The sequence below is a fragment of the Pyrus communis genome, chromosome 17 (assembly GCF_963583255.1).
Source record: "Pyrus communis chromosome 17, drPyrComm1.1, whole genome shotgun sequence".
In the NCBI taxonomy this organism is placed as follows: Eukaryota; Viridiplantae; Streptophyta; class Magnoliopsida; order Rosales; family Rosaceae; genus Pyrus; species Pyrus communis.
The window spans coordinates 20,077,979-20,089,860 of NC_084819.1; the positions used below are offsets into that span (position 1 = coordinate 20,077,979).

An 11,882-nucleotide genomic window follows, 5' to 3' on the forward strand; every position below is an offset into this window, starting at 1 on the left:
TAAGGAGTAAAAATCTTTATCCTTTCGTCGAACAGTCCACTTGACAATCTACTGGTCTGATCATCGCTGCATTATATATATATATATATATGTAATGGGGTTTGCACTTGCATGGGATCGACCAGTACCTAAACACAAAGGAGTAAAAATCTTTATCCTTTCGTCGAACAGTCCACTTGACAATCTACTGGTGTGATCATCGCTGCATCAGTCTTTACCGAACGTTGGTTTCAAGCGGTGTAAGAGATTCAACTATTCAAAAGAGAACATTGTTTACGCTGGATCACTTTTAAAGATTCAATTTCTATCATAATATTGTCATTGACTGATTGGTTGTTGGGAATGGTCGTCTGCATGTGGCTATCGTTGTCTAGAGTAGCATCAAGCACATAAACCGTATCTGACCGGACACTTGATTTGGTTTATTCCTTTATTTGGAGTCAAATTATCAAAAAGTTGATCAGACATTTTGCCATCATTATCTGGTTTTATTAAGCTTAAAAAGTTGTGATTTTGATTAATACAATCTAAACCGTCCGATCTTGTATGGAATACCAAACTGCTTTTTTTTTCTTTCTTCTTCTTGATTTTGATATAAAAAATGCTATAAGGAGTTGGTGGTGAGGTTCTAAAAAAGGTTAGGAACTAATCAGGGAGTGAGCTGGAGTCCAGTGGCGGCCATGAGGAGTTTTAGACGGACTAAGCAAATTTAAGTAAATATATTTATATAGTATACATAAGTGTCTAGCTGCCTAGGTGTTAGGCCCCAACTTAGCACTTGACTAGCGCCTAGCGCCTTTAGATGACAATAGTAGAACACATTGAAAATATAGGGAACAAACACATGATAAGGGTTCATCCAAGTATTCAACAAGTCTCTCACAATTTATTCAACAAAAATAAAGTGCAAAAATGAAAGTTACCAGTTTTTTGTCTAAGTGAGAGTCACGACTTAGATGGGACTAAGTGGGCAAAGTGGACGTCTAAGGAGGTCTAGACGCCCTTTCTTAATTTTCAAACGTCTAAGGATTAATCGGACGGTGGCCAGCTGCCTAGCGCCTAAATAGGGCCTAGACTAAAACAATGGTTGTTGATTTCACCACGACAGTTCATTTTTTTGTAGCTGGAAATATTCACATAGACATTTCAGCTTCACATGTCGTGTGATTTACCAGCGTCAGGAATCGAACGTAGAATGTGTTGTGTGAAATACAGACCTGAAATTCATTCTCAACTCCTGAATCACCCCTTGATGATTTTTGCAGTTGATGATTATGCTCTTTTTTTTTTTTTTAAATCACCAACTCTCAAACGTTACATTATGATTTATAAAAAATAATTTAAATTTTGATATCTCTAGCATGCCTCAATTGATATATATCAAACACTTCACGCATCTATATAACTTTCTAGATTTTCCCATAAAGTAATGCAATGCTAAAACCATTTGAGTTGGTCTCAATTCAACACCCAATAAAAGGCAGCAAATGCAATATAAACAATAAACGAAAAGACTAGTTGGCCTCCACTTTGCCACCCACTTTTATAAACCCAAAAAGGAAAAAAAATATCGTCGTAGCTACTAATTTGTCAATTACAATTTTATACGTGTGAAAAAACTTTTCTTTTATAGATTCTTCAATTGAATTTAAATCAAATTCTAATTCAAACTCAAATGCAAAGATTTTATCTTATCGTATCACATTTAAATCTATGACATACTATTTCTTTATATGCGTCAAATTGTGATGTACAAAAATGAGAAACAACAAATATAAGGGGCTAGGCAAATGGCATGCTCTATGACGTAATTTTTTATTATCTATATCTAAAATCGAAGTTGAATCAAATACCTCAACTTTCCTAGATCCATCAAATACTTGAATTTATATTCTTGAAACCACCTCGTTTGGCATGGTTACACATGAAAAACGGAGTTTGATTTTTTTATTTTTTTTAATACACAGATATATTTTACACTAAATGTGGCATCTAGCATGATTTAGATTAAATCACAAAAAACTGAACTTAAGATCTTTTATTTATAAGTGAATCTGTCAAATTAAAACACTTTAACGTAAGAGTGAGTAAAACTTTTGGCACAAGATATGGTTTGATGGTTTCGATATGTGATTCGCATTAGCTTAGATGTCTTTTTCAAGGTAAGACTCATCCTTAGGGAAGTTAATATGTGTACCCATGGACCATCCCATATTAAAGGGCCAATATTTTTTAGGTGATAAAATACGGGCAACCAGAATGTGCAAGTTAAGTCGAAGAGCATGCATGGAGCATGGAACATGAAGCATGATTCATTTGTTCTTGTGGGGCCATAACAATTGAATAATTGACACATATTGGAGGGGCCAGGTATGTCTTACCAGAAGCATTGCAAAAGATCCTGATAATACCTCCCTTTGGCCAACTCAGCATTGACATGCCAATAATTCAATTCAGATTACTTTTCAATTTTCAATCTATCTCAGTCAAAGTCCCTAACAAATGTGTATTAAGTCAGTTTGGCCACGATGACACGTTTGTCTCTTATATTCAAATTTTAGAATCAAGGACTTTTTGGTGCTGTATTTCTTTTGAGTGTCTTGTATCTTAACTTGAAATGAAAATCTACTATATCACCAATTATATGTAATTGTTGAATAATGTGTCTGTTTCTATCGTCATGGTTGTATGCATATCTCTCATAATATATACGACTCCCTTACAACCAATAGCTCTCTTGCAATAATATGATGGAGTTGAACACAATCTTTATAGGCCTCAAAACTTACATTTTTCATTAGCTTTCCTTAATTTTTAAATACATATCATCCTAGTTTGTTGGAAAGCCACATCCCTTGATGAAGAAAGGAGTGGCCTGGCCTTGGTAGCCATACATGATGCATGGAATTTGTGAAAAGAATACATGCTTTGTGCCTCTGCAAGTTTATAAATCAACAGCATCAACTGGGAGAGAAACTGTTCTGCGAAGAGAGTGAGGAAGCAGTGAGTCTGTGTACAAACTCTTGCCAGTGATCCCATTCGCCGCATTGGGAGACTCCATCGCCTCGCAATTTCGGGCCCCTTGGGGTTCCGAATTGGGGCAGCTCTTTTCAAGATTAGCATGAAAATCTGGAGTTAAGTGTTGGTGATCATAAGCGCAAGATTTCGAAAGAACTGTGTTGTTGATTCCTCGTATTGTGTTTGATACCAAAGATGATAAGAACCCGTTGTCTATTTTTTGTTCTTTACTTGCATTCGGCAAAGATGTTGAGATGATTCCTAATTGCTCATCTCGAAGTTCCCTCAGCTCCATCTGGTGCTTTGCTTTGAACCATCTCAAATCCTTCTGAATTCCGTTCTCGTAACTGTCTGGGAGGTCATGGTACATTGGCGGGCTCATGCAAATAGAATGTAAACCTGATAAGTTTCTGATGGAATTTCTTGCCTCGGATGCCGTATTGTTTTCCACTTTAGAATCTTGCTCATCTTCAACTGTGACTAAGTGATCCATTTTCTCATATTCTTCGTCTAAATGGATCTGTCTCAAGCCTACTAAACTAAGTTCACGACTTTCATGTTGTTGCTGTCCCCAAATTTCTTGGTATTGAACGCAGTCTGATTGGCCTGATTCATTTGGTTCAACCTTTGTTACATGATGCTCAGACTCGTCAGCTTGGTATGTAATCTCCTCAAAACGACCGTGCATTGAAGGACAACCATGTTTACAACATTGAAGAGCTTGCAAGTCCTTAGCGCTAGGGTGGTTCGACAGATACTCCGTCATGGAACCACTTGAGGTGTGTTTGGAAACACAATTGTGACAAAAGCTTTGATTAGCAAACCGGGGTGTTTCCTCTAGTCCTGGTCCTGATTGCCAATCGGGTACCAACATGGAAATTTCCCCATCAATCATATTTGCTATTCTGGTTTCATCCTGATCGGTGATATCCAACTCTGCAACCATTTCAGTTGCCACACTCAATGCTGTATCGTTCTCAGTGTCAAATGGGAAATAAATGTTGCGTACACGACCTGCAAAGTATAGGATTTAAAGTGCTACATTTAGTTTCCACGTATAGACAATCCATAAATAAACTCTAGAAAAAAGTAAAGACTGTGCCAACCTTCTTTATCTGTAATTCTAAGTCTCAAAAAGATGCCACCGTCTTCTCCTCTCTTCCCCTTAATACTAATGTCGACATCATCAGAATGATCATCCTCATGGTGCTCAAACAGTTCGATTCCAGTTGATTCTATATCAACAGTCCACTCATTTGGGGCATCAAAATCGTAATCATTCGAGTATCCATTACTAAAGGAACTGTTGCTTCGATGAAGCTCTAATAGAGGCTGCCTTGCAAGAGGACCCATGTCATCTAGCTGCCTACCATAATCTAGTGATCTCAAATCATATTCACATTCATCAATTTGGAGAAAACGGTCATTTAAAAGCTCCCTCGCAGAGAGCCTCAACGACGCAGTTGCCAAGCACTTCTCAACAAATTCTCGTACTTCTGGATCTTTAACTTTGTACAAAGCATCTGGTTTTTTACCCTATGAAATACATAATGCGAAAAGAATCTTAGATATCACATTTTTCGTAAAGATAGTAAAGAATTCCACCAGAAAGAAAGAAAGGGAAAGAGAATCCTCTTACAGAAACAACTTTCTTGTAGATCTGAGCAGGATGAGTGCATTCGCTATACGGATATTCGAAAGTGACCATTTCCAGAACGCACATCCCAAATGAGTAAATGTCAACTAGCTCATTATATGCCTCTTCATATACTTCAGGAGCCATGAACTCTGGTGTCCCTACTTCAATAAAATCGAAAAGAAATCTAAACACATATTAACCTTCTAGGTAAATAACTTTCCCTTGTTCCAATTAACTCCACAAATTACCAAATAAACAAAATTTGCATAGGAACATCCATATTTGATTCAAAGTATGACAATTTATGAAGCAATTCTTATAGGATGGATCATTCGAAGTTACCAACGCAGTGAGCGGCGTGCGATTTCCTTAAGATTGCAGCTAAACCAAGGTCACCAATCTTCACTTCCCCTTGGTTTCCATTGATAAAGATGTTGTCACACTTGAGATCTCTATGGATCACAGGAGGGTCATGGCTATGGAGATACAGAAGCCCTCTCAAGATCTGCCTACACCAATTCTTCACTACTCTAATGTTCACTCTCTTGTGCTTTAACCTATACCTATCAGTAATTAACAAAAAAAAACCCACAAAAGATTAACAAAATTGGTTTTAGGAAAGTAAGCAAAAAAAAAAAAAATCATAATTGTTAATTGAAAACTCAGAAAATACATACTGCTTAAGGGTCCCAGAGGTGAACATTTCAGTGACAAAATTGATGTTTCTGTTGGCAGTATCAACCCAGGAAGTGTAAAATTTCATGATGTTTCTGTGCTTCAATGTCTTGAGGAGGTGGATTTCACAGTAGAGCCTCTCAAGATCTTCAGGGTTCTGCAGGAAATCATAAAGCTTGACCTGGTTCCAAGCAACTTCTATCCCTTCATATTCATCAAATGCTCTGTAACTGCAACAAAAATATAAAATAAAAAATAAAAAAAACCCAGAAACAATCATTAAAAAAAATCTGCTAAATTCCCCAAAAAAATTCAAAAATTTGAGAAAACTGAACTGGGTTTTGATAAATTTTGAAGAAAGTTAAGAGCTTGAAGTCTTACACTGTCTTAGAAGCTCCTTTGCCAAGGATTTCATTGTACTGCAAACAAAAATTAAAAGTAAAAAAAGGTTCATTCTTTAAGCAGAGTTCACAGAAGAAAATGAGGACAGAGAGAGAGGAGAGAGGGGGGTGAGAGGTAATTACTCTGCCATATCTCCCAGTTGGATCAACTTCAACAAACTCACAGTAATCTGGTTCAAGATGTGAGAGACCATTCATTTCTGTATAACCACTCTCACTTTTCAGCAGTTCTTCTGATTAGCTGCTGCTTCTTCCCCTTAATTGCTGGCAATTTCTTTGTTAATTCTGACACAAACACACAGAGAGGAGAGAGAGGAGAGAAATGGAAAGAGGGAGAGAGAAAGGAAGAGGATTTATCATAAAATATTGGTTTCTAAACGCTTCATAGGCGAGTATGGAAATTAAAAGATCGAAGGAAAAAAAAACATGGATCGTTATTAATTTACCCCAGCCATCATTATTTATATATTTGATATACAGCATTCTTCTTTTGTGATGTGAATACAGACAGATCAAACCACCCAGTCCCACGACGGTACGTGACAAACTTCAAGTCTTAGTATTATAATAGGAGAGAGAAAATGAGAGAGAGAAAGTGAGAGTCTTTCTATCGACTCCAAAGCTCTGTACTTTTTTCCGCAGTAGGAGGGGATAAAGTAAAAGAGCTGGTATGGTTGTGTTTTGCAAAAAAAATTGTTTTTGTTATATTATGAGAATAAGTAGCTGTGAAATAAAGTAGTAAAGTATTTGGTAATTTTTTTTGTAAAATTATTTTTGAAAAAAAAACAGTATTATAGTGTTTGATAAACTTTTATGTAAAACAGATGTGAAAAAAAAACTAATTTTTCAAAGCTGGATTTTGCAGTTTTATGTTTTTGGCTTTTTTTCCACCCAAAATTATGAAAAAAAAGCTGAAACTGAATGTTTACCAAATATAAAAAAGCTCCTATCTTTTTTTGATAGTCACTTACTCACTTTTTTCAGAATCACCCTAGTACCAAACTAGGGCATATGCACACCAAATTTCTACGTGTGAGCTGCCATGTTTCTTTCCCTTTTTTTAATTCTTTTTTTATTTATTCATTTTAAAACTATAAAGTAACTAGACCTATATCTGAAGAGATTTGGTGTGCACCAATTATTTCACGAGAGAAAAATTTTATGTGGTGTCTCATGCTTGATGAGAGATAGAAAGAGGGAGATATTGAAACGGTTACAAGATTTTGCATGTATGTAGGGAGCTTCATATGAAATTACTAAATAAAATTTCCTGTACTTTGCTTTCACCAGACGTGGTACCACTTAGTGTGAGGGTTACCCTGGTTAACGAACAAACAATATATTAGATCACATGCAGAAAGAATCAGGTAGGACATCTAGGGACAAGAAGAAAGACAATACATGGAGTCCTAATTTTATGTGTGTAGCTCCACATCCACATGGTTCTAACAGACTTATAATTTACCTGAGTCGAACGATAATATCGACATAACATAACAATGTATAAACTTTTATCTACGTGACAATCTATCGTTTCAATTATTGTATTATTGTAAATCTTATGATAGACATGCAAATTTTGTATGAGTAAAAGCAACTGGTTACAAACAAAGGGTCCAGTTGAGTTTGATGCACGACCCGAAACTTGGACCATGCTCATACATACTATTTTTTGTCCACGTTATATTTTATTTTTGAATAAATTTGTCTTTTATTTAATTTAGAAATTTGTGTGAGTAGCTAGGGAGCTAGTACTGGGGTAGACATAAAAATTCAAACCCTCAACACACGTTTGTTGAACAAAATTGAAATGATTAGAAATCTCTTTTGAAGAAAACATCACTAATTGATCTTTTCAAAGCTGGAAAATTTTACCGTGTTTATTTGTTAATATTAATAAGGTAGATTTTTTTTTTTTTAAGGAAAATTAATAAAAAAATTTAAAAAATTTTAGTTTTAATGAAAAATGACAAATAAAAGTGTAGTGAATGATACCAGGGAAAAGTAAAAATGTAGTTTTTCGTTAAAAGTTAACAGTACCGAGAGTGTTTTATTAAAACTCATTTGTTTTTATTGTTCATTTAACAAGATAATCGATGTTGTTAATGGACTTTTATCTAATAATCCCCATTCATTTATCACTCCAACCTTCACCCTAAGTATTATTTTGCACTTTATGAAAATACCTATAAACACATAAGAAATCATGAATCATGTAGAGTAATTCTATTAACACCCCACAATTTTATGAATACACCATATAATTTTATTTTTTCAGTTAAATTTCTGTTTTTACCTTGACGAATTAAGTTCTGAAGTCCAAGATAAACCCCATCCACCCCCTTATACCGGCTGCCAACCACCACAGTGTCTGGGCAAAAAATCCCAGCCACTCGCCATGCTCGCTCTCTCTCTCTCTCTCTCTCTCTCTCTCTCTCTCTCTCTCTCTCTCTCTCTCTCTCTCTCTATATATATATATATATATATATATATATCCTGACACACCCCGATCCCGATGTCCGGGAACATCGGGATGGTCACGTGTTGGCTGACATCCGAGGGTGACGAAAACCATTTAATGAATGCATATGCCGAGAACATGTGAAACATGCATATAAATTTTGCGCGAACTACTCAACTAAAACCCAATCTAGGAACATTTAGGGCAAATTTCGACTTACCTCACCGAAAAGCCACATGCACAATGCCGATAGAGAGATCAGAGAGGTGAGGTAGGGAGGGGAGGTCCAGGTGATGATGGTGGTGTGGTTGTGATGGTGGTGGTCGGTGTGTAGGTAGGTATGTGTGTGTGTGTGTGTGTGTGAGTTCACCGAGAGGAGATGAGAGAATTAAGACGAGAGAGAGATCTGCGAGAGGGAGAAAGAGTGTGAGCTGAGAGAGAGCTCGAGGGAGAGAAGAGAGAAGGAGATAGGGGTAGGGGTGGCGCCACATGGCAAGCAAAGATGGAGGGAGAGTTATAAAATAATAACAAAAAAAATCTAAAAAGGGAAGGGGAATCTGGACAGGGTAGGAAGATAAAGGGCAAAATGGTAATTTCATAATTTCATTAATATGAAATTACACATAATTTGGGATGGGGTTTCACATCCGCCACTCGCCGGTAGGTAATAGGGAATTGGGAGATAGGGTTTGTGAATCAAGAGTGTTGGGCAATTCTCGGTCTGTTACAGAGTCTGTCTTGGTTGTTAACTTCCGCGACGTGGGGGGGGTTTTGGCTATGCTAATATCGATGACGGATACCTCTTATATGGGTGGCTCATGGCCATCGAGCTAGCTTTTTTGCCATCATTTGTTTATGGGGATGGGGTGGCTGCAAAAAAACGGAGGACAAAGTTGGAATTTTAGAGGCACATTTGAGATGTGGGGTGTATTCATAAAGATGTGGGGTGTTAATAAAACAACCCATCTTGTAAATTTGCAAAACAAAAACAAAATGATAGTAAGGACTTATTTAGAAGTGCTTTTAAAGTGGTTGAAAGCGTTTTTGATGAAAATATTTTTGGAACTAATTCTTTGTAAAAATGTAAGTAAATTCTGAAAAAGTACTTGAAATGTTTCTTACAAGAAGCGTCAAGTATGTGTTTCTTATAGAAAACACTTCAAATGTTTTTGGGTTCCAAAAACATTTTTTCTAATAGCGTTTTTAATCATTTTAAAAACACCTTTAAGAAAAGACAGTGTACATAGCTAGGGTTTTGGACTCGCATAATATTTTCATGTAACTTTGTCACCTATACAGTTAGAATGCATACGATATTTGGCCTCATGGTTGGCTTTCTTATTTACCAGCGGGCTACTACGACTGCATGAAATCATTTTAACTTCAAAGATATTTCAATCATTTACGTTCTTCGGGCTCTCGGGGTAACGTTAAGGTGTTCGACTTTTGTGAATGACAAGCACGATATTAATTTATTATGTTCGACCATGTGTGTAGTGTTCTAACTCAAATCCTCCACTCTTTTTGTGCAAAATAAAAGCATGCTTTAGGAAATCACATGAGTAATGCAAATGGATGTTTATTAAATTCTGTATTTAAAGGAAATTTGAATGAAATGATCCAGAAATCATCTATTAAGAAAAAAAAAGTTCTACAAGTAATGCATCATGTGGAAATTGAATGTCATGAATATTTGTTTGATTTTTTTTTTTTTAACAATATTATCTAAACTAAGAGGATGAAAGAATGAGATTTGTTTGAAATTTTGAATCCATCAAAACATTAGGTCTATGTATGTCTATCTGTCCGAAAAATGATATGGGAGGTGACTTGCAATAGCTATATGTTTTTTGGTTATCACTACTTCTATTCATGAACAAAACACAATTGATCAAACGTCCGATAAATATTAAAGTCCATGGTTTGGACACGATCGACTCACATCAATGATGAGAGACTTGCACACTGCGTTTGACTGACTGACTTCGCTTGAGCAATATTGGTAAACATTTTACGACATAATACTTTCGTGTAAGATTTTCAAGTACGTATGAGATCTTCTTTAGAATTACACTAAGATCATGACCGTCGTGTGTCCCTAAAGAGCCAACATTTTCAACTAGGAAAAGATTGTCCACGTTAGGAGTGAGGGTACAATCTCTTTATACAACCACGTACTGGTGTATCATTGGCATGCACAAACTTTATATTTCGTTCGTTCACGTCTGCATAATTCAGTGCTTTTTTTAGATACTTTTAGGTAAATGTTGTCTGTTAATTAGGTCCCTAAAAGGTGGAAGAGATCTCCTCAGGATCTTTCCCGCCAAAACCCATCAATCAATTAATTCAAATTTTTAAAATTTGATTCAACGGTTATAAATTTCAATGAAATTTGATTTAAAAACTATAATAATTTTAATCGTTAAATCAAATTTCAATGATCCGAATTAATTGATTAATGGTTTTTGGTGGGAGGGATTCGAAAGGAATCTCTTCCCCCCTAAAAGGTAAAGATTAAATCACATGTCAAGCCATAAAAATATAAAACTACTTAAAGGCTTATCTGTCTCCTATAATTATTTAAATTACTTTAAGGTATTATTAAAGGGTATCCAAGGACTGCACTGTCTCGGCAGACATTGTTCCAGCAGGAAAAGGATCCATAATCGTGATCGTTTATCGTATATCGTGTGGTGAATTTTCGTTAGGTACTATTTATATTAAATTTTAAATTTTGAAATAATTTCTGACACGATGTATGATAAACGATTACAATCACTAGATTCTTAGGATCCTCAAGAAAAGGATCCGACGAGGATCCTTTTCCGTTCCAGCAAATATATACACACATATATACATATATAAATGATATGGTGTACTCGTTCATAGTTAGACTATTATTTAAATCTTTGACTAACGTATTTATTTTTTATTCATGACACATCATATAATTTATAAGAATAATGTTTGAGAGATTAAATTAGCAAACCAAATGAGGTGTCTCCAATAAAAATTTAAGCACGTTTATCAACAATTAAGTAATAATTCAATCATCAACTTCTATATCATTTAATTTACAAACTTTAGTCTCCCTAACATTACTCAATTTATAAATGTGATCTAAAAAAAGAGAAATGCTAAGCTCAAATCAGTGCAATATTCTTTACTCTGGACTTGTTTTTTTTAAACTACGTAATGCCTTGTGGACGACTTTTCTGTTTTATTAGCAATAAAAAAAGAAGAGATTACAAATTTGTAATTTATGATTAATATCTGTCATGGAAAGGTAATATATATTTATATATCAACATTTCATTGCCCAAAAATAAAATCAATATTTCAATATTCTCAAGCTTGACTAGTTGATGTTGAATCCATCAATTCCGTACACATACAAGTCAATAACATACGAAAGCGTGACTCCCAAACTCAACAAAGTACTTTTCGATTGATGCTTTAAAATTTTGTTAATGTGGATTAGGACTTTATCATAGAATTATAAATTTACATTTTTTTCATACAAAAAAATATATATACATTAATCTCATGGAATTTTCAATCATCTCGACGATTGGCTAAAGAACAAGTCGAAATATTAGATTTTTATTTGGTTTTTAAGCCAAAACAATTTATGAGATTGACATAACACTTTTTAGTCATTGAAAATAAAAATCGATAAAAGTGATCC

The 11,882-nt window shown here is 35.1% G+C and overlaps 1 protein-coding gene across 3 annotated transcripts; it reads right to left on the reverse strand.

Annotated features, from left to right (window-relative positions):
• Window positions 1-2,794: 2,794 nt before the first annotated feature.
• LOC137722346 (probable serine/threonine-protein kinase WNK9) lies at window positions 2,795-6,334 on the reverse strand. 3 transcript variants are annotated; one of them, XM_068461326.1, is made up of 7 exons: window positions 5,857-6,334; window positions 5,714-5,751; window positions 5,335-5,562; window positions 5,000-5,220; window positions 4,658-4,818; window positions 4,125-4,554; window positions 2,795-4,032 (listed from the first exon to the last, which is right to left on the reverse strand). In XM_068461326.1, exons 1-7 carry the CDS (start codon window positions 5,929-5,931, stop codon window positions 2,945-2,947), a joined length of 2,241 nt encoding a protein of 746 aa, XP_068317427.1. In that variant the 5' UTR covers window positions 5,932-6,334; the 3' UTR covers window positions 2,795-2,944. The 3 variants fall into 3 exon arrangements, with proteins under 3 accessions (XP_068317427.1, XP_068317428.1, XP_068317429.1); XM_068461327.1 differs by having other exon boundaries at window positions 4,658-4,815; window positions 5,857-6,333; XM_068461328.1 differs by lacking the exons at window positions 5,335-5,562; window positions 5,714-5,751; window positions 5,857-6,334 and having other exon boundaries at window positions 4,658-4,841; window positions 5,000-5,121.
• Window positions 6,335-11,882: the final 5,548 nt, after the last annotated feature.